Genomic DNA, 23,591 nt, shown 5'->3' on the forward strand with positions numbered 1-23,591 from the left:
AAAGGCCCCGATAATGATGGACGGGTCGGTGTGGAGTTGTAGAGCCAGAGGCTGATGTGCAGTCAGTCAGTCATAGAGCACATTATCAGGTCCGTGTAGGATACTAGATACCAGCTGTGAATTCCCAAGTGATTTCAGTCCGGGACCTGGCCCTGTCAGGATGCAGCAACACTATTGAGAATAGCCAGCGCTCGAGTGCAGCTGGTCACTGACCTCACAATCTGCATGTCCTCATGCAGTGCACAAGTTGAAATGCAATGTGATATTTCCAGTTAAACCTGAACTGAACGGCGGATTAAATCCAAAGCAAATTAAAAAAAACAACTTAAAACTCGTTTGAAAAAGCAAGTCGGGCGAAAAGGAAACCCCTCCGCTCAGAAAGCGACTGGTCGACTTTGTGGGTTAACCTGTGTGGACGAAACGATAACAAACCGCGGAACGGTAACAACAGCGAGCAGTTGTTCAGTAGCTCCCACACGAGGTATGAAATAACTACCAAAGCGCCCGCCTTTCGGAAGTACATAGCTTGTACGTTTAACAGACCATTTTGTGCCAAGTACAACTTTCTGAAGTGTCGTTTCGTTCGCACGGAGAGGGCAGAAATCAGAAAGCTAGTTCACTTACCAGCTTTGCATGGGTCTTTGTAATCAATGACCTCCGCCTTTTCTTCATCATAATAATCGTAAAAGTAGTCGTATTCGAGTCCACTAGTCCAGTGAAGTTTCCCAGATAGAGACAATCCGGTGAGTAACAGTGCAATTACATTCATTTTCAAATGTTGATCGATTAAATACTGTTTGAGTTGATTGTGGAAGAAAATCTACTCCATATAGTTTCGGTAAAGGACATAAATATCATATATTATGTATACTTAAATAAAATGGAAGGCAGAAGTCGACGGTGAAGTCTAGGAGGGTGATACGAAGCCTTAGTTAGACCGTCGGAGGTTAATTTATGTCAGCTTTGGAAGGTGAATCGTTTTAATTTGTGTTTCCTTCTCCGCTGTTCGTGGACTTGTTAAATCCAGTTGATTTTTTTTAACCTTCAGGATGGATGAGGCGGTTGTGGGAAGGAGCGTCCAATGTTCTGAACATCCACTCTGCAAAAGCACAGCAAGAGCATAATTTAAACAAAGACCTAGACAGCTTCTGAGCAATGATGACATCCACCAGAGAGGCAGGGTGCCAGGAATAGCACTTTTCTGCTCACTTACGAAAATCCTATAGGCATATAATAGTCGTCAGCAGCCTCCAGCATCCTGCTTACTTATTCATACAATCAGGGTCATCCGGACCAGTTTGATCGCTTTTCTTGATAAAGTAAACTTCACAGAAACAGCAGCCACGTCGCGAGAAATAAATAAAAGCTAAGGTCATGGAGTGGCGAAAGACGCCTCTCTGTCTCTAACTGAGGAGTGCAAGAGGAGACTAGCTTTCAGTGATGAAACTAAACCCCAGTGAGAGAGGGAGGGAAATCCACAGCTGCTACAGCAGCTGATTGTAGTTTCTTACGACGTGATAGTTCAGTAGAAAAAAAGCCTCTTCCTCCAATGTCCCAAATGAAACACGGAAAACAAAGGGAAATGTGTCTTTTAACAGTACAAAGTATATCTTAAAGTATCGTTTTACTTCGGTTTGAATACCTCAATCTGCACATTAAAAATAAGCTACACCTGTCAAAAATCATCACTTCGCCCTCCTTTATCCCCACACGAATGTTCTCCTTCTCATGGTTAGGTTTCACAAGCTTAACCTTTGATGTACGTTCTGCGGGAGTTTGGACAGTGACTGTCAGGAGGCAATTAAACTGCTGGGGGCAGTACAGCCAGTCCTGATCCTGGTATTAATGGATATTTTTAACAGGCAAACTGGATGTCAAATGGAAGCACGGATGGCAGTCAGTCAGTCTTTCTTTCTTCTGTCCCTAGCAATGACACCAATTTCAGTGTCCTGTGACTGTCACTACTAAGGTCAGAGAGCCGAGGACAGACAGCCTGATTTGGAGATACTGGTGCTGGACTGGGGTTTGCAAAGTTAAAAATCATACAACACCAGGTTATAGTCCAACAGGTTTAATTGGAAGCAATAGCTTTCAGAGCGGTTGATGAAGGAGCAGTGCTTCAAAAACTATTGCTTCCAATTAAATCTGTTGGACTACAACCTGGTGTTGTATGATTTTTAAACTTTGTCCACTCCAGTCCAACACAGTTTTCTCCAAGTCATTTTCTGAATGGTTTGACCGATTTACGCCTTAAGTTGACAGTCAGGGCTACATAACGACCTCAGTGCTGAACAATAGTTATACTTGAAACCACAGATGTTACCAGACTTACTGAGTTTTTCCAACAGTTTTTTTTAATTTTACCTACTTTACACAAAGTGTGCACAATTTCAGAAGTAATAGGAACTTTCAAACTATCATAAAACTTAAGAACATTAAAGTCAATTTCTGCAATAGGATCAATATTTTAAGGTGGTATTATTCTTGTCATAAGAAGTCCTTTTATAAGGAAGAAAAGTAAATGGTACCTTGAACAATTTCCCAGGGCTGTAAAGTCCTTTAGGATAATAGAAAAGCAGCCTGTTATTTAAATGGAAAGAAACCCCATTTTCTTCAGTAAAGGCTGAGGTAGGTATCCTTGTATGTGAATCAAAAGGTTAACATGCACATACAATATGTTAAGTAATGAGGAAGGGGGGTGGAATTTGTTATTTGTCCAATTGTACAGTGAATTGGTCAGACCACACCTGAAGTATCATGTATAATTTTGGACTCCTTATTTAAAGACGGGCATGTTTGAATTGGAAGCAATCCACAGAAGGTTTGGAGGGGCCAGGACATGTACAACAGCTTGGGAGGAGTACATCACCATGGCGAGGCAGAAACTGGCACTGCTCCCTCTCCATTGCAAGTAAAAACCTGGTAATCGGGTGTGAGGTCCTGTCATTATTGTTGCATGTGGCACAGATCTTGCCCCTTCCCCGAACCTGCACCTTAATTGACAGCTGAGCTGAGCCATCCTCCAATTCATCTGGAGGTTAAAGAATCACCGTGACTGCAGGGATGCTATATACTAAGTTCTGGCTAAGGGAAGGAAAGACATATCCAACACCACCCTTATCCTGATGGTCACTTTTGTGTACGGGTGCATCAAGCTGTGCATGGACCCTTGGTATACGAACACTAAGGGTCATTACATACTGAGGCTCTATCTGTCCCCGGTGTTGCAAAGGGTGGGTCTAGCCTCGGCACCATGGAATGTTCTAAGTAGTGGAACCATTCCGTACCACCTGTGCCTCGTGGAAAAATTTGTAAAGTGAAATACCTTTGACTATAAGTCTATCAGAAAGTGGTCAGCATGTAATATCCTCAATACCCTGTGGGAAAAGGAGAGGGTGAATCCTGTTGCTTAGTTCCCTGAGCAGACTATCAAAGTATTTGGTTGTATGCCTCTTCACAAGGACTTTGCAAAAAGCACCAAGATATAGCTTGGCTGGTGGTGAGAAGGGCATTGCCCATCAGATATTTCACACACCTGGTCACTCTGCACCACTGTACGCTGCCCTTGAAGCAGCTGTGCTGGTGAAGAAACTGACACACATCTCCTTGTGGAATGTGCCTTTGCAAAGAAGATTTGGAGAGAGATGTAGTAGTTTTTGTTGAGGTTCACCCTGAGCAGCTCTCTGACGTAGGACTTTGTGCTCTACAAGCTATTCCCTGTGATGCACACTGCGACAAACATTGACTGCACCTGCAAGTGAAAGATATTCTTTAGTCTGCCTGAAACTTGTTGGTCTTCTAGTAACCTGGACAGTGCTGCCAACTGGCACATTCCAAGGACTAGGACTACATGCTGCTGGATGCACCAAAGACCACCCTCTAAGGTCATTCTGCCAAAGTACAATGAGGGTCCAATCAGTTATCAGACTCTCTTTGCCTCAAAAATATATGTAAATACAGTAGTATCCTGCAGGAGTACGAAATGCCTTTGGTATTTTGCAACTGTAGGGAATATAAAATTCCATTTTTTTAAAAAATACAAAGATTGTGCAGAGGGTGGTGCATGTGTGGAGTGAGCTGCCTGGGGAGGTGGAGGAGGCTGGTGCAGTTGCAGCATTTGGAGGGCATCTGGATGGGTATATGAGTGGAGGGGGTTTGGAGGGATGTGAGCCAGGTGCTGGCGGGTGGGACTGGATTGGATTGGGAAGTCTGGTCGGCGTGGATGGATTGGACTGAAGGGTCTGTTTCCGTGTTGTACATCTCTATAACTGTTTTAGCACCTATCCAAAGATTTTTTTTAGTAAAAGTACACTTTCGCAATGTTAAAAAAAAAGTCACTATGCTGACTCCTGAAAATAAGAGGTCTTCTGAGGAAAGGTTAAGCAGGTTATGCTTATACTCATTCATGTTTCAAAGAATGAGGCATGATCTTATTTAAATGTACAAGATTCTGAATATTTCCTATTGTAGGGCAGTCGAGAACTAGACAGTCCAGTTTTGAAAATATGGCTCTCCCATTTAAAACAGATGAGGAATTAGGCTTTGAAATTCACTTCCACAGAACAATAAAGGCTGGTCATTAAAATTTTGATTTTAGATATTGAAGTAACTAGAGAGTTGCAGCTTATGGGGACAGGAAAGCTGAATCAAGGTAAGCCCTTATTAAATGGCAGAGCAGGACTGATAGGCCAAATTGTTTAATTCTGCACCTATTCCTTAAGATTAAATGCAAATAAAAGTAAGCACTATCAATATCAAATGCATATATGTCACGGGGAAATTGTTATAGTACCTGTGGATATTAATTATTTTGCCTTTGTAAATGACATAAATCCACATTTTTTATTCTTCTGCCTGGGGGATTTTATATGCAAGCGTATAAACATGACCACGTGTCAAAAAATTTCTTCAAAGGGCATCTATTATGACTTTTTCAAATTCCCAACTCTGTGACACTTTTTCTTTTGCTACCAAGTTGTTCAATCATGCCCGCAGTTCTAACTTTAATGCTGTTTGCTCCACTTTCTCTCGGCCTGGTCATTCTCCTGACCTAGTCCTACCTTCACTTGAAATGGTTATGTTACGTCAGTCTTTCACCATCAGATCCAACAGGATTATTTTCAAATCCTGGTCTTGTATGCCAAAGCTACTCACCACTATTCCAGAATCACCCTGAAATGCAAAGCTAACTCTTGGTTTCTCTTTACTACAAATTGTCATCCTAATGTCTTGTGAATCATTCCAACCCTACAACAATAAAAGTGTAAGAAACTCCAATATATGCAATAGGGGCAGAAGTAAAGAATTCAGCCCTTCAAGCCTGATCCAAAATAATAAGATCATGGTTGATCTGGTTGTATCAAACTCTATATTCCTACCAACCTCTATTACATATAATAGGCTATCTAATAAGAACCGAGCCACCTCGGTCTTGAAAAAATATTTAATAACCTCACCTCCACTGCCTTCTGAGGCAGAGTTCCAAAGCTGCTCAAACATCAAAGATTTTTTTTCCCCACAGCTCTGTCCTAAAAAGATGTCCCCTGATTCTGGATTGACCCAAAAGAAGTGATAATCTTTCCATGTCTACTTGGCCAAAACCATTCAGGACATAATAAACTTAATCAAATCATTCACTCACTCTTCTAAACTCCAGCTCAGCCTGTCCACCTTATTCTCATAAGACAATCCATTCAGTGCAGGTATCAATGTATTAACCCTTCTCTGAACCACTTCCAATGCATTTATATCTATTCTTTAAATAAGGAGATCAAATGTCCACACAGAATTTGATATATGTATTCACCAATACCCTGTATACTGAAGCATAACATGTTTCACGTTCAATTCCTTTTGAAATAAAGGTTATCATTCAGTTAGCCTTTTTATTTACATGCTGCATACATTTTTTGTGACTCATACCAGAACTCTAATATCTTGGTACCTTGGAATTCTGCAGTCATTCTCTGTTTATGTTGTTCTTTGTTTTTTCATTCTTCTTGTTAAAGTGAACAACTTCACAATTTCTCACATAAAGTTCATCTGCTAGACTCAACTCATCCATATCCAACTGTAACCTTTTGATGTCTTCAAATTTATTTTCCTACCTTGATGTCATCTGTGAATATAGCTATCATGACCAACATTCCGTCATATCAGTCATTGATGTCAAATGTAAAAATTGCACAGACTCAAAGGACTCCATTTGCCACATGCTGCTAATTTGTCCATGCTGTTTTCTGACAATCATTCACCCATGCTAGCATGTAACATCCCGCTAGCATGTAACATCCCGCTAGCATGTAACATCCCTACACCATGAGCATCTATTTCTGCAACAACCTTAGTGGTACCTTATCAAATACTATCTGGAAGTCCAAGTACAGTATATTTATAGACTCTGCTTAATTCATAGCACATTTTACTCCTTTAAAGAACTCCAAAAATTAAACATTATTTTCCTTTGAAACCATACCGACTGCCCCGATTACCCTTGGTTTTCCTAAGTGTACAGATGTAATTTTATGATTGATTCTAACACCGACCCCTTGACAGACATCAAGCTAACTGGCCTTAGTTTTCTACTTTTTTGCGTTTTCTGGCTCACTCCCTTCTTGAATGGAGGGGTTATATTTGCTATTTTAGAGGTCAATGGAACCTCTCCTGAATCTAGGGAATTTTGGAAAATTAGCACCTCTTTTAAGACCCTATGAGATCCTCTGGACCTAAAGACTTGTCATCTTGCAGCCCCCACTGGTTTGCTTAGTATCCTTCCCTCATGATTTGTAATTTTATCAATTCCTCTTATCCCTTTCATCATCTGATTTAGAGATATTACAGGAATGTTTTTTGTATTCTCTCTATAGACAAGACAGAAGCAAAATGTTTGTTTGTTCATTTCATCTGCCATTTCCTTGTTTTACAGAAACCCAGGTCAATGCACTGAGGACATGAGCTTGAACCCCTCCATGGAAAATGGTGAAATTTCAATTCAGCAAAAATCTGGAAGAAAGCAAAAAGCTGGATTAATGGCAACCACGTAATCTCTAATGATTTGTCACTTAACAGAAGATACCTAGTTCACTAATGTCCTTTAGGGAAGGAAGTCAACCATCCTCACCTGGCCTAATCTACATGTGACTCTGGTTGCACAATAATGTGGTTAACTTATCACTTAAGATGGGCGACAAATGCTAGCCTGGTCAGCCACATCCATATCCCACAAAACAAGAGAAAGGTGATTATGCGGTGCTTGCAAACCACAGCCATACTTCCAAACAGACTACCCTCTCCAAAATTCTTTAATGTGTTATAGTTTCTGAAATTTTGATAACTTGCACATAATTTCATGTCCCAGATTTGCTGCAGTACTAAGATAATGCTTATAAGAATTACATATTACGTCCTGTGAGAATGTGACTGTGATAAACTATCCCTACTCACCATTCTCAACATGTCTGTTCTCTGAAGCTGAATCAGATCATTTGCAAAGTTGGCTGCTAATGAGCTTTCCACTTACTACATTTCAATAGCAAGATCATTTCCTTCTATTTTTGCAGCATCATCCGACTTCACCCAATCTCAATTTATCCATTGTTGCAACCCTCATCCATTCCCTTTGAACATATTGATGTTCTCTTTGTTGGCCTCCCAATTTGCATTTTCTATAAGTTTGATCTCATCAAAAATTGCAGTGTTTTAAAAATTAATTCACTAGGTGTTGTTGGCTAGGCCAGCATAGAGTCATAGAGATGTGCAGCACAGAAACAGACCCTTCGGTCCAACTAGTCTATGCCGACCAGATATCATAACCCCATCTAGTCCAACCTGCCAGCATCCGGCCCAAATCCCCCAAACTCTTCCTATTCATATACCCATTCAGTTGCCTTTTAAAATGTTGCAATTGTACTAGCCTCCACCACTTCCTCTGGCAGGTCATTCCATACACGTACCACCCCTGTGTGAAAACGTTGCCCCTTAGGTCTCTTTTATATCTTTCCCCCTAACCACAAACCTATGCCCTCTAGTTCTTGACTCCTCCAGCCCAGGGAAAACTTTGTCTATTTATCCTATCCATGCCCCTCATGATTTTATAAACCTCTACAATGTCACCCCTCAGCCTCCGACGCTCCAGGGAAAACAGCCCTAGCCTATTCAACCTCTCCCTATGGCTCAAATCCTCCAATCCTGACAACAGGGTTTCTGAACCCTTTCAAGTTTCATATCTTTCCGATAGTAAGGAGAACAGAATTGCATGCAATATTCCAGCAGTGGCCTAACCAATGTCCTGTACAGCTGCAACATGACCTCCCAACTCCTGTACTCCATACTCTGATCAATAAAAGAAAGCATACCAAAATGCCTTCTTCACTATCCTATCTACCTGCAACTCCACTTTCAAGGAGCTATGAACCTGCACTCCAAGGTCTCTTTGTTCAGCACCACTCCCTAGGACCTTCCCATTAAGTGTATAAGTCCTGCTAAGATTTGCTTTCCCAAAATGCAGCACCTCACATTCATCTAAATTAAACTCCATCTGTCACTTTTCAGCCCATTGGCCCATCTGGTCAAGATTCTGTTGTAATCTGAGGTCACCTTCTTCACTGTCCACTACCCCTCCAATTTTGGTGTCATCTGTAAACTTACTAACTGTACCTCTAATGCTCACACCCAAATCATTTATGTAAATGATGAAAAGTAGTGGACCCAGCACCAATCCTTGTGGTACACCACTGATCACAGATCTCCGGTCTGAAAAATAACCCTCCACACCACCCTCTGTCTTCTACCTTTGAGCCAGTTCTGTAACCAAATGGCTAGTTCTCCCTTTATTCCATGAGATCAAATCTTGCTAACCAGTCTCCCATGGGGAACCTTGTCGAATGCCTTACTGAAGTCCATATAGATCACATCTACTGCTCTGCCCTCATCAATCCTCTTTGTTACTTCTTCAAAAAAAACCTCAATCAAGTTTGAGAGACATGATTTCCCACACACAAAGCCATGTTGAGTATCCCTAATCAGTCCTTGCCTTTTCAAATACATGTACATTTTGTCCCTCTGGATTCCCTTCAACAGCTTGCCCACCACAGAGATCAGGCTCAAGGTCTATAGTTCCCTGGCTTGTCGTTACCACCTTTCTTAAACAGTGGCACCACGTTAGCATTTATTGTTCAGAGGGCAGTTAAGAGTCAACCACATGACTGTTGGTCTGGAGTCGTATGTAGACCAGACTAGGTAAGGACTGCAGTTTTCTTCCTAAAAGGATACAGTGAACCAAATATTTTTTTCCTCTGACAATTGACAATTCTTTCATGATCATCATTAAGATACATAGTTAGATTTTTTATTGAATTCACCATCTGTCATAGGAACCTGAGTCCCTAGTCCATTACCTGGAGTCATAGTCTAGCAATAATACCACAAGGCCTCCTCTACTGCTCACATCTTAACTCTCGCCAAGTCCTTCATCTTTCATCCCTCTGGTTGCTGATCAAGACAGGTTCCTGCCCAACAATGCCTTGCTTTCAAAAACTCTCATCCTCATTTCTAAATCATTCACTGACTCAAATTAAGTAACAACTTATTGTTCACTTTGTTTTTCCTCACTCTACAGCTGCTTCCAGATCTGCTGGGTATTTCCAGCTTTTAGTCAGACTTTTAACATTTGTAGTATTCTGCTTTTAGTTGATGGGCTCTACTTTCTCAATGATCTCATCCAATAACCTCAAGAACTTTGCACACCGAGTTTAGTTTCTTGTGCACCCAGATTTTGTTTGCTATATATTTGACAGATGAACCTTTATATTTGCCAGATAATGTCCTATGCTATGTCTCTCTATCTCTTTCTCTTCTTTTAAAGAATTATTTTAAAGGTATCTTACTTACACATATTTTACCAGCTGCCATAATATATCTTGTCACAACATAGATCATAATCCAAATTATGTATATAATGGACTTTTATACAATTTTTTTTGTTTTTAAAGAGAGCCATAAGCCAAAAGATGGCTGAGGATGCAAGATTGGAAGCAATCTAAAATCAATGTGAATTCCCTGAATTTCAAAAAGGAATCGTGGAATATTGCACCTGAAGACTGTCAAATGAAGTTCAAACAGCAATACTTTAGAGAGAGAGAGAGAGAAAGAGATTCCCTCGTTTAAAAACAAAACTGAACTATGATCTCCCGTGGGTTGGTCAGAGACTTTGCATCTGGAAAAAAAATAGTTATAAGCAAATTTGGATATGGAACTGGCTCAAAAGTAGAAGACAGAGGGTGATATTGGAGAGTTGCTTTTCAGACTGGAGACCTGTGACCAGTGGTGGGCCACAAGGATCGCTACTGTGTTCACTGCTTTTCATCATTTATATAAATATGATTTGGGTGGGAACATAGGAGGTATACTTAGTAAGTTTGCAGATAACACCAAAATTGGAGGGTGTAGGCGACAGCAAAGAGGTTTACCACAGAGTACAACGGGATCTTGATCAGATGCGCCAAGGGTTCTGAAAGATTTACAAGTATGTTGCCAGAATTGGAGGGTTTGAGCTATAGGATGAGGCAGAATAGGCTGAGACTGTATTTTCCGGAGCATTGGAGGCTGAGGGATGATCTTATATAGGTTTAAAGAGGTCATGAGGGGCACAGATAGGATAAATTTTCCCTGGGGTGGTGAAGTCCAGAACTAGAGGGCATAGGTTGAGTGTGAGGGCAAAGATTTAAAAAGGGACTTAAGGGACAATTTTTTTTTTTTTTTTTACACAGAGGGTGGTGCATGTATGGAATGAGCTGCCAGAGGAAGTTATGGAGGCTTTTAAAAGGCATCTGTATGGGACTATGAATAGGAAGACATATGGGGAAAATAGGATGAGATTAATTTAGGATGTGTGGTCCGAAGGGTCTGTTTCTGTGCTGTACATCTTTCTCACTGTAAAAGTAATATTTACATTTTACTTTTTGAGTAATATGCAAAGAGAGATTTTAACAATTAACTGCAACCTCTGGTTTCTAGTTGCAAGAATGTAGACATGCTCACATGCTATCTTGTGATTCAAGTTCCAAAGTGTGTTATGGTGGAGCACAGGCTATGAATGTCAACCAGACCCACCCGAGTGTGCAGATTAAAAAAAAGGAATGTCATTTTCTGCTGGAAATTAAGTCATTATTAGTCACTATTCATCAAATGCAATATTTCGTGATCTTTTCATCATGGACAAGCCAAGACTAAGTCTACTGACTTCACTTTTTCATTTTTTTGGACTCTACTCTTATTTCTAATCTGTATGTGTGTTGTATTTTATTTTTTCCTCACTTTTTAAATAACTAATAAATTCAACTCTTTCTAACAGAAGCCCAATTAAGTTAGCTCATCTTAAAACAAATTTATTTGGACTTAGAATAGTTATTCACAAGGGAAATAGTCCTTCTTTTAAATGAACTTTGTTGTGACAAACCAAAGGAGGGATTGAGTAAAGGGCAGCTTGTTCACGCTTCTCCCAGGGGCTTGCCCACTTGAGAATATCCCAACTGAAATCCAATCATATTGGGGACCATCCGGAACTGGCTGTGACATTTTTCTATGTAGTTCTTTGTCAAATTCTCTTTGGCAGTGTATTGGGACCTGTACTTGAGATTAAAGATGGTTTCACTGGAATGTCAGTGCAAAATGTTTACACTTTGGAGACAATAGCAGCAATGGTGCAATAGCTGGATAGACTACAAGTCTCAAATCCTATAAGTGTTGAGAATATCAGGGTGTAAATAGTTGAGCCTTAAACTGTTCAGTTGATAGTTCCATTTGTTGCAGTAAGCATCAAAATGGGAAATATTCTCAAATTCTGTTTGATAATACACCTGAATACATGTTACCATGTTAAATGTGATTTATATATGACTGTGTTGCTGTCAGCCTAATGTTAACTTTTTACTTTTTTTTGGTAGGACTTGCCTTCTCCATATAGGATCATACTTAGGGATATAGACAATCCTGCTCCTTGAGCCTGTTCAATCATTCAATAAGATTAAGGTTGATCTGTCTCTTGTCTCCATCGTACTTTCCATGTTCCTTTACTCTTAATATTCATTCTATAAAGTATCAAATAGAGTCATAGAGATGTACAGCATGGAAACTGACCCTTCAGTCCAACCCATCCATGCCGACCAGACATCCTAACCCAATCTCGTCCCACCTGCTTGCACCTGGCTCATATCCCACCAAAACCCTTCCTATTCATATACCCATCCAAATGCCTTTTAAATGTTGCAATTGTACCAGCCTCCACCACTTCCTCTGGCAGCTCATTCCATACACGTACCATCCACTGTGTGAAAAAGTTGCTCCACAGGTCTCTTTTATATCTTTCCCCTCTTGCCCTAAACCTATGGCCTCTAGTTCTGGACTCTCCCACCCCAGGGAAAAGACTTTGTCTATTTACCCTCTCCATGCCTCTCATGATTTTGTAAACCTCTAAGGTCACCCCTCGAGCCTCTGACGCTCCAGGGAAAACAGCCCCAGCCTGTTCAGCCTCTCCGATAGCTCAAAGCCTCTAACCCTAGCAACATTCTTGTAAATCTTTTCTGAATCCTTTAAAGTTTCACAACAACTTTCCGATAGGAAGGAGACCAGAGTTGCATGCAATATTCCAACAGTGGCCTAACCAATGTCCTGTACAGCTGCAACATGAGCTCCCAACACCTGTACTCCATACTCTGACAAATAAAGGAAAGCATACCAAAACGCCTTCTTCACTATCCTATCTACCTGCGACTCCACTTTCTAGGAACTATGAACCTGCACTCCAAGGTCTCTTTGTTCAGCAACACTCCCTAGGACCTTCCCATTACGCGTATAATTCCTGCTAAGATTTGCTTTCCCAAAATGCAGCACCTTGCATTTATCCGAATTAAACTCCATCTGCCACTTCTCAGCCCATTGGCCCTTCTGGTCCAGATCCGGTTGTAATCTGAGGTAACCCTCTTTGCTGTCCACTACCCCTCCAATTTTGGTGTCATCTGCAAACTTACTAACTGTACTTCTTATGCTCGCATCCAAATCATTTATGTAAATGACGTAATCTCAATTTTTAAGCCGTTTAGTCGATTCAGTCTGGCAGGTAATTTTTTTGGATAGAGTGTTATAGATTTTCAAATTTATATGTTTATTGGTCAGAGTATTGAGTACAAAAGTTGGGAGGTGATGTTGCAGCTGTATCGGCCATTGGTTAGATTGCTTTTGGAATATTGCATTCAATTCTAGTCTCCTTCCTATTGGAAAGATGTTGTGAAACTTGAGAAGGTTCAGAAAGGATTTACAAGGATGTTGCCAGGGTTGGAGGATTTGAACTGTAGGGAGAAGTTGAATAGGCTGGGGCATGGAATGGATAAATATTCCAACACTGCTAAATAAAAAAAAGTTTTTTTCCCTGGAGGTGAGGGGGGGGGGGGGGGGGGGGAGGAGCGAGGGGGGAGAAGGGTAGGGGAGGGGGAGTCCAGAACTAAAGGGCATAGGTTTAGGGTGAGAGGGGAAAGAGGGCAGTGCATGTATGTAATGAGCTGCCAGATGAAGTTGTGGAGGCTGGTATAATTGCAATATTTAAAAGGCATCTAGATGGGTACATGAATAGGAAGGGTTTGAAGGGATATGGGCTAAGTGCTGGCAGGTAGGACTAGATTGGGTTAGGATATCTGGTTGGCACGGATGAGTTGGACCGAAGGGTCTGTTTCCATACTGTATGTCTGACTCTAAATGCATTTTTGCATTATCTACCCAAATGGCCTAGCTCCAAATTTAAGGTGTAACCCCTAGTTCTGAATCTCCCACCAGAGGTAATAGTTTCTCCAAACTATTTATCTTATGAAATATTTTAATTTTAAGTATTTCTTTTAGATGATCCATTTATTTTCTATTTTATGGAAATAGAAGTCTGTTCTATCCAACCTGCCATTGTCATTTAACCCTTTAGTCCATATTACCTTAAATACATCTTCTGGCCACACCAAGGCTATAATATCATTTTGAGAGATCTTCTATGGAGGACTGAACATAATATTTCAGATGTGAATTGAGAATTTTTATAAAACTGCAAAATAATTTCTCTTTGAATCAAGCACACCCCTCAACTCCAGGGCCAATAGTTTAGTGGCATGTTCATTATTTTTTGTACGTGTCCACAATCATTTTGTGATGTTTGTTTCAAAGTGCAGACAAAAAACAAATTATCTGATTAACAGTGACCTCCAGATATAACATGATATATGCTGCTTTCTAATTGCTGTCAGTTGAGTGTGTTGTTAGTGAGGTTTCTAAGATTCTTAGGTTTTGGGGTTGTGTTCTGAATTAAAGTAAAATTTAAGTGCCACCTCACTTAAGCTCTGAAGTCCACCTGACAGTTTTATTGTTAGAGGTCACATAACTTTAATAGGAAGAAGTGCAAGGTGTTTTCACTTGGAGTTAATGGTAGCAATGTGCCTAAGTCTCCAAAGTACCAGTTGAGAATGCCAGGTTGTGAGTAATTGTTTTAAACTGTGCATTTAACTGCAAAGATGGTGTTCAGCCAATGGTCTTTTTAAAAAAGCCTCAAAACGAAAACTTTAAAGGGGAAGTTTAAATTATCTTTTAAAAGCCAGGATGTCTTTGGAGATCGTAACAATACAAAATGATGTCGTTTGTTCACATCAACTTCAGTTAAAAGAGCTCTTCATGCATTGATACTTAATGTGTAGGCACAACACAGTCTCAAACTGGTGGCGATTTTCAGGTAAAAAATGGTGTTGTTTTGCGTTAGGTCTTTAACCTCCGACCTTCTAACGTTATTCATGTTGAAAGTTTAAGTAATCAGTCCCACTATTTCTAACATTATTTAGACGTGTTACAGTGAAACGGAAGTGACATGAGGGTATTCCAACGCTGCTAGAATTCTATCAAACAAAGCATTTCGTATTCGTTTTGCTTATCTTGCGAGAAGTTGAAAGATGCCTCGACAGTCTCGCCAGAAACGCCGCCTAGTTCTTGAACCACTCATGACGTGGTATACACAGCGACCAGAGCACCACTGGATGTTGTGAGGGCTATGCGAAAAAAAAAATCACTTCATAACATGAAGTTATCCTCAGCATACTAACCCCATATGGATAACTAACCAGGCCTGCATTTTTTGTTGAAAAAAGATCTAAACACCACAGAGAACAATGTGCCAGTCAGATCTGTTGGAACTGGCTGGTAAGTCAAGTTCATATCTGTCTAATCGCTTTTCACTGGGGGGGGGGGGGGAGGGAGAAAGAGGTAAAACCATAAGCGGTTCAAGTCAAAATAGGAACTGAAGTAATGATTAAATCCTCAATTGTCTCTGATAAAGATGTCATTGACGCATCGTCTCGTCTATCAAATTATACCCTTAAAACAAAAATAGAGATGAGTCTTGTGTGTGTAAAATGTCAGCAAATCAGGCAATAATGGATCGTAAATTGCTAAAGTCTGGTCGCCAGGACCCATTTACTGTATATCACAGCCTGACAAGCTTTTCATTAGTCCCCAATATAATGCGTTACCTTCTGGTGAAAGTTTTTAACTGCCTGCTCCTAATGACTGTGATCCACCTAGAATTTTCTTCCTAGATCAGAGAAGTTTGTTGAACGCGTGAACGACATCGGTATCAACACATTTATGGTGGAATACAGAAGAATTCCGCGCCTTCCCTGGATTGGGTTGCGTTAGTTTACATAGAGAAAAGGCAGCAGCGTTCTGACCGCATCTCTACTTCGTCAGAATTAGACTGTAAATGTCGATTTGTTTTTTAAAAAAAAGTGACATTGTGATCCCTCGAAGTGCAACCTACAGGCAGGCTGTTTAAAACTCATCCTTTCTGCATGTATCTGCTGCACGGCATTTTCTAACCTTTCAGCGCGGTTATATAATCGACAGTGAGTGATATTGTGGGAGTCAGTCTGATGTCTCACCAGAGAATACTTAAACCACAGGTAGCTTACACATTTGCTCGATTTACACTGAAAGTAATACATCTTCCCATCATTTTATCCTTTTTTAAAAAAAAACAAAGCCCAGTCTAAAAGGATTATTTTAGACTTCAGCCCGAAAGCAACACAGTCGTTCTGTAAAATCGCCGTGGAAAAGATTTACCCCGAACAAATCTCGGATAGGCAATTTTAGAGAAATAAAGCTAATTGCTACACATACCTTAGATGCAGGGAAATCCACACTGGAGTTCGGGAGCCTTGCAGAGCTGTTATTGAAGAGTTTTTATGTTAGTTCTCGCTGTACTCATTCCGAGAGGTATTCGCTGCTACGTTAGCACCGTGATTACAGCGGACAGCCACATCTGAGCAGAAACGTGCCCATTCCCCTCTGAGATTAGACCGTCCACAAGGAGATTACTCTGCTATCAAGGTACGTACTGACGTCACTCCATCAATCCTCAAATTATCCCGTAACCTGGCGATTAAATGCCCTTAAATAGCCTGCCCTTTCCCATTTCTGCTCCAACTGTAACTTTCTAATGTACTTTATAATGCACTGTTTTGTTTGGACCCGGCATCACCTCCTGAGTTGAACTATCGGCTCACTGATCTTGCACACTTGTAATTGTATAAAGGCACTGCGGCTGCTAATCCCTGAGTGTTTCGAGGGATCGGTGACTTAGTTGCGCGTCCTTCCTGTTGTTGACAAATTGATTTTCTGACATTCGACGACCCCTAGTGAGCGCCAACGGTTGCCAGCAATCTCTTGAAGACTGATCCTATTGTCAGGGATTTCACAGAGCCTGCAGACCTGGCGGAACCCCCTTCTGTTTGCACACTTGTTCTTATTAAATAGACTGGCAGGCAGGAAGTTAATACTGTACAAGGTAGAACACCTCTATTTGTTTTTAAGATCAAGTAATAGCAAAGCAAATACATAGAAATATGATTGAATAGTTATAAACAAAATAATAGAGATTGCTGGAAAAGCTCTGAAGGCCTGGCAGCATCTGTGGAGAGAAATCAGGGGTAATGTTTCAGATGGGCTGACCCTTCCTCAGAATAATTATAAAATGCACTTTCTGGAAATAAGATTAGTGAGATTTTGTTAATACACTGATATGATATCTTACACACACTGATCACATTTTACAATATTATACCTGTGTGAAGCAAGCACAGTACATTCAAATTAATTAGTAAGAGATATGATTAAGGTTGTTGTTTTAAATCTTGTAATCATGTAGTACCTCAATTTTTCTATCTTAAAACTGAGTGAACTCTTGATGCTCAGTGGGTTTGTTATATGAGCAATTGTGTCAGAGGTTTTATTTCATAAAAATCCAAAAAAGCTTTTTGGTTGTGTTTAGCCATATGATCTCTTTAAACTTGGAATGGTTGCTTTTTTACTTAAATGGTCTAACAGACTATCCGTATCACTTCAACTGTAATTTTCACCATAACAAAGTTGTGAAATCAACTTTTTCCAGATATTAAAGCATGTTTGTAATATTAGTCCTCTTGAAAACAGAAACCAGTTTTGAATGTCAGTAGCATTTGCTTGGTTAGCAACATTAACTCTAAATTATACTGTCATCGCTATTGCCCACGTGTCAACATAGCAACCTTATACTGTTCTAAACCCACAACTAAAGACTGACAGAGAATTTCTAAAATCCCAAATTCATCATTAGCATGATGTGTTGGAAAACAACCATGAACAGTATCAACAAATGCTTAATTTGTCGTCTTCACTCGATGAGTCACCATCAGACCATAAGTGCCAGAAAACTGGAAATCTTCCAGAATACATACAGAAACTAAATTGGATGCTTTGGAAATTTATTACTGGTAAGTGACTAGTTAATCTACTGCTGGCAATGCTTTTCAGACAATCAAAGCTGCCTGCTGTTCTTTGACTAATGCCAAAGGATCAGCCACAAGATTTAAGTTTATCATTTCACATAAAGGGCAACCCTCCCTTAATATCACAATGAATTATCATCCTGGATAAGCAACCAAATACTAGTGAGGTTTGAACCCACAGTTCTCTGTCTCAAATAAAATTCCTACCAACTAAGTTGATATTTGAGGAATAAACTTTAACAATGTGCGCTATTGCTGGGAAGTCTTTTTCACTTAAAATACATATGGAGATTTCTGTGATCTTGAAGCTTTATTTCCTGTCCAAACAACCAGAACATTATCTACATTGCTACTTGAAAATTTGATGTTCACTGCCTGTGGAGAACCTCCCTATTAGAAACACAAGTCAAAAGTTACTCCTTTAATGAAAGATAAACAAGGAAGTAAGATTGGAATAGATAACCCATCACCCAAAAGATTAAGTAAATTTGTGCATTGTCTTTCACTCTAGAATAATTGAGGTAATTTGTTAAGTTCTGATGTCATACTTTGTTGTCAAATAGAGAATACACACTTTATAAACAACAAACTACAGATTGACACTAGCCCTTCAGAATGTAAGCATTGCAGGTATAATTGAGTTCTACTAACCATAACATAAATTATTTACTTGATGTAAACATTGTTTCCCAACATGCTTTTAAATTGTGTAATACGGTTCTAACATTTAAATATTTGTATTTCTCCTGCAAATTTCTGCTTTTACCCTTCCTGTTTTGCTATGGGCAATTCCCAACAGAATGTCAATTGGTTGATAATTGTCATCACATGTATTGAGCACAGGAGTTGGGATGTAATGTTACAGCTGTATAAGATGTTGATAAGGCCGCATTTAGAGTAAAGTATATAATTTTGGCCGCCCTGTCCTAGGAAGGATGTAGTTAAAGGGAAAAGGGTGTTAAAAAGATTTGCATGGATGTTACTGAGATCAGAGGGTTTGAGTTATAAGGAGAGGCTGGATAGGCTGGAACCTTTTTTTGTCCTGGAGAGTAGGAGGCTCGGGGTGACCTTATGGAGGTTGACAAAATAATTAGGGTCATTGAATAGCTAAGGTCTTTACTCCAGAGTAGGGGAGTCCAAAACTATATGACATAGGTTTAAGGTGAGCGCAGAAAGATTTAAAAGGGACCTAAGGGGAAACTTTTTACATAGAGGGTAGTGCATTTCAGGGACAAGCAGTCAGAGGAAGTGGTAGAGCTGAGTACAATTAGAACACTTAAATGACATTTGGAAAGGTTTCGAGGGATATGGGCCAAATGCAGGCAAATGGGAACAGTTCAGTTTAAGAAAACCAGTTGGCATGGACTGGGCAAAGGGTTTGTTTCATGCTGTACAACTCTGTGTGAGAATGGACATTGACTGTTAATGAGCTATTTGACAAAGATTAATCATAAGTTACTGCCAATTGACATCCAAAACACACTGCTCCAACATGGATGACACGATAATGATCAATAGCTAAAATTTAAAGCCATCCTTTCATAAGCTAAAGTCATCATGGTACCAGAGGGCTGCTTTCTCATTAGTGGGAGATGACTGGTGGTGAGTTTAACCTGAGTATCACCATGCCTCAAGTTAGGGGCAAAGTTGAGAAGTCAGGACATTCTTGGTAACCTCATGCAAGAATTGAACACATGCTGTTGGCGTAGCTTTGCATCACAAACCAGCCATCCATCTAATTGACCTCATCCTAGCTTATGAATGATTGTAGTGAACTCATATAGACTCAAGCACAAGATATTTTTTTCCTTTTCTGTGCTCAGGGAGATCTGAAAGAAGTGCTCAATTTATAGAGAAGCAAAAAATGCACACATGAAAACTATGATAAGCTTATGGTATAAGTTATGAATGCATATGAGAGCAAGTTGTGATTGCATTAAGCATATTTACAAGAAACATTGCTGTGGCATAGAAATATTAGCAGGGATGTCACGTGAGGTATTTAAGTGAAAAACAGGGTTATATAAAATGTGATATTCCCTCTCTACTTTGGCAAGGTCTTCAGAAAGAATTTTCAAGGGCTAAGGTAACATGTCTGAATTCTCCTTGATCTTGTACTTAAAGGCAAAGGGGTCATCTGTTAGTAAGCCACAGCGTGACACAAGTAGTGAATACCCAAAATTTATGAAGCAATAATTGATTTCTAAGTAAGCAACACTTTGTAAGGAATTTCATTGTTAGAGAGAGTAGAACTAGTCATAACTATCATATTAGAATCAAATGTCCTCTGACTTATAAATTTAACATGATGTATTCATACTTTCATTGTACAGAAACTACAAGAATACCCACATGAAAATATATAATTTAGTATTTGTAATTTGCCATCTGCTTCCTTCAGTGAGCAATGGGATTCCAGGGGACCACCAGCCTTATTTAGGAAATATTACGCAAGTGAGAACCATCTGTCTCTGGAGCAGACACCATCACAGAGCCTGGTAAAATTGTTTGTGATGTTGTTCAGGGATGATAGGATAAAGTATTGAAAACTCGTGAGAAAGGGTGTGAGACTCCTGTTGCTCATAATTCGTATGCAGTGACCCCTGCTGAAGTATGTGAACCAGATGGGAACAGAATCAGGTTTAATTATGATTCTGGTATATCTCTAACCGCTATGGGCTGCGATCATATGTGAGGAATGATACTTGAGAAATATCCAAGAACTACCCCCACTTATTTAACTTCTTCTCTGTTAACTTTCTTCTCACCTTCCAAAGATATCTTCCGGACACAAAGATCAATTTTAGTACCTTGCCACACCCTAGCTGAATGCTGCTAATTTTGCATGACCAAGGATCAAATTATTTATGCTTTGTATTGTTTTATTTCATTTTTATTCACACCGATATGTGATACATAATTACAAACATTTTAAAATCCTATCTGGACAGCTGACAAATGTGCACTCTATTTATGATTAAACTGTATTTGCATAGACAGACTCAGGAAAACACAATAAACAATGGTTTCTTAATTCTTACTAGCAAGCCATCACAGAAGCTTCAAGGTACTAAAGCTGAGCCCAAACAAACTATTTAGCTTTTTGTCCTGTAAATTAAGTTATGCTCTGTTATTCATTATTTCCTTTTAAAATCCCGGTGGACCACAGATGTCAATTACCAAAGCAATGCTTGAAATGATCTGTAAAGTTAGTGATCAGTGATTATTACATGCAATGGTTGTCTTTAACTGCAATGATCATTTTCAACTGTTAACATGTCAAGGGTGTGTTACATAGACACTGATTATGCCCTATGCCTCAAGCAAGTGACAGCTCTTTGTTTATGAACCTAGACAGTGACTCCCAGTAGCATATACAACTAGAGGGGGCATTGCAACTAAAGCCAACTCCGTTCTTGTACAATGTCCACTAACATGTCTATACCAGAAAACAGGAGTAAGGGCTGCAGGAGAATGTCACTGTACAGCAAACATGAAAAAAACCTACCTGATCTTTGCCCTGCGTACTAACAGTTACCCGGTAAATAAGTTAGAGTACAAGCTATGCCCAGTCGCCAATAATTGCATTTTATGTGCAAAACTACAAAACTAAATATTTTGGGAGCAAAATACTTGTCATCCTACAAGTGCTAAGCAAGACAGGCAACATCTGTGGGGAGAAACAGAATTAATGATTCGTGTCTAGCTCATCAATGCTGAACAGATATTCTAAGTTAATTGTGTCCCATTTGCCAGCATTTTGTCCATATCCCTCTTAAACCCTTCCTATTCATATACTCATCCAATTGCCTTTTAAATGTTGCTATTATAACACACTCTCCCACTTTCTGTGGCAGCTCATTCCATAAACACACCACCCTCTGCATGAAAAAGTTACCCTTCTGTCCCTTTTAAATCTTTCCTTTCTTATCTTAAACCTTTAGTTTGGACTCCACGATCCTGGGGAAAGGACTTGGCTATTCACCCTATCTATGTCCCTCATGATTTTGTAAACATCTATAAGATCATCCCTCAGCCTCCAATGCTCTAAGGAAACTATTCAGCCTCTCCCTATACCTCAAACCCACCAACTATGGCAACATTCTTGTAAATCTTTTCTGAACCCTTTCAAGTTTCACAATGTCCTTCCTATCACAGGGAGACCAGAACTTAATGCAATGTTCCAAAAGTGGCCTAACCAGTGCCCTGTACATCTGCAACATGACCTCATAACTCCTATACTCAATGTATTTACTAATATAGCTGAAAATGTGTTGCTGGAAAAGCGCAGCAGGTCAGGCAGCATCCAAGGAGCAGAAGAATCGATGTTTCGAGCATGAGCCCTTCTTCAGGAATCCACAGAAGAATCATCCAAGAAGAATCCATACACTAAACAAACAGTTCTTCCTAGCCATATCGGAAATTAAAGACAGTAAGTACCAAAAACTTTCATGTAAAAAAGTTCCTGAAGAAGGGCTCATGCCCGAAACGTCGATTCTCCTGCTCCTTGGATGCTGCCTGACCTGCTGCGCTTTTCCTGCATTAACTAATATAGGCAAGCATACCAAATGCCTTCTTCATTATTCTGTACATCCGTGATTCTACTTTCAAGGAACTATGAACCTGCACTCCAAGGTCTCCTTGTTTAGCCACACTCCCCGGGCCTTATCATTAAGTGTATAAGCCCTGCCCTGATTTGTCTTTTCAAAATATAGCACCTCCCATTTATCTGAATGAAGCTCCATCTGCCGCTCCTTGACCCACCACCCCATCTGATCAAGGTCCCATTTTACTCTGAGGTAAACTTCTTGGCTGTCCACTACACCACCAATTTTAGTGTCATCTACAAACTTACTAAATATACCTCCTATGTTCACATCCAAATCATATGTATAATATATATATGTGTTATATATATATAAAAATCACAAAAAAAAGCAGTGGACCCAGCACCAATCCCTGCAGCACACCACTGGTCTCAGGTCTCCACTCTGAAAAGCAACCTCCATTACCACCCTCTGTCTCCTGCCTTTGAACCAGTTCTGTATCCAAGTGGCTAGTTCTCCCTGTATTCCATGTGACCTAACCTTGCTAACCAGTCTCCCATGGGGAACCTTGTCAAAAGCTTTACTAGAGTACATCTAGATCACGTCCACCACCCTGCCTTTATCAATCCTCTTTGTTATTTCTTCAAAAAAAGCGCAATTAATTTAGTGAAACATGATTTCCCATGTACAAAGCCATGTTGACTATCCGTTATCAGTCCTTGCTTTTCCAAGTGCATGTAGGAATGGCATGGTGGCACAGTGGTTAGCACTACTGCCTCACGGTACCAGGTTCAATTCCAGCCTTGGGTGACTGTCTGTGTGGAGTTTGCACATTCTGCCTGTGTCTACATGGAGTTGCTCTGGTTTCCTCCCACAGTCCAAAGATGTGCAGGTCAGGTGAATTAACCATGCTAAATTGTCCATAGTGTTAGGTGCATCAGTCAGAGGTGGGTTATTTTTTCAGAGGGTCGGTGTGGACTTGTTGGGCCGAAGGGCCTGTTTCCACACTGTAAGTAATCTAATCTAATTTACAAACTCTAAATCCCATCCCTTAGGATCCCTTCAAACAGCTTGCCCACCACTGATGTCAGGCTCACCGGTGAATAGTTCCCTGGCTTTTCCTTAGCACCTTTCTTAAATAGTGGCACCACACGAGCCAAGTCATTGAAGCATTGCAGTAGAACTGGTTGAATATGTAAGTGAT

The 23,591-nt window shown here is 40.1% G+C and overlaps 1 protein-coding gene and 1 long non-coding RNA gene across 5 annotated transcripts in view; one reads left to right on the top strand and one right to left on the bottom strand.

Moving 5' to 3' along the window:
* Positions 1-16,670, bottom strand: part of LOC140480468 (tolloid-like protein 1) — a 339,587-nt gene extending 322,917 nt beyond the window's left edge. Inside the window, exons 1-2 of one of the 3 annotated variants that reach the window (XM_072575408.1) lie at positions 16,195-16,667; positions 625-1,099 (exon numbers count right to left, since the gene is read on the bottom strand). In XM_072575408.1, the coding sequence (XP_072431509.1) occupies positions 625-769 (145 nt within the window). In that variant the 5' untranslated portion in view covers positions 770-1,099; positions 16,195-16,667. Of the gene's footprint in view, positions 1-624; positions 1,100-1,213; positions 1,436-16,194 lie in introns of those variants that run through there. The other 2 variants (XM_072575486.1, XM_072575664.1) reach the window with 2 other exon arrangements.
* LOC140480629 (uncharacterized) lies at positions 607-12,102 on the top strand. Of its 2 annotated transcripts, none has more exons than XR_011961364.1 (3): positions 607-743; positions 6,926-9,237; positions 9,990-12,102. It is a non-coding gene; the product is annotated as an uncharacterized lncRNA (long non-coding RNA). The 2 variants fall into 2 exon arrangements; XR_011961376.1 differs by having other exon boundaries at positions 6,926-7,237.
* Positions 16,671-23,591: the final 6,921 nt, after the last annotated feature.

The sequence above is a fragment of the Chiloscyllium punctatum genome, chromosome 1, assembly GCF_047496795.1.
Source record: "Chiloscyllium punctatum isolate Juve2018m chromosome 1, sChiPun1.3, whole genome shotgun sequence".
Classification (NCBI taxonomy): domain Eukaryota; kingdom Metazoa; phylum Chordata; class Chondrichthyes; order Orectolobiformes; family Hemiscylliidae; genus Chiloscyllium; species Chiloscyllium punctatum.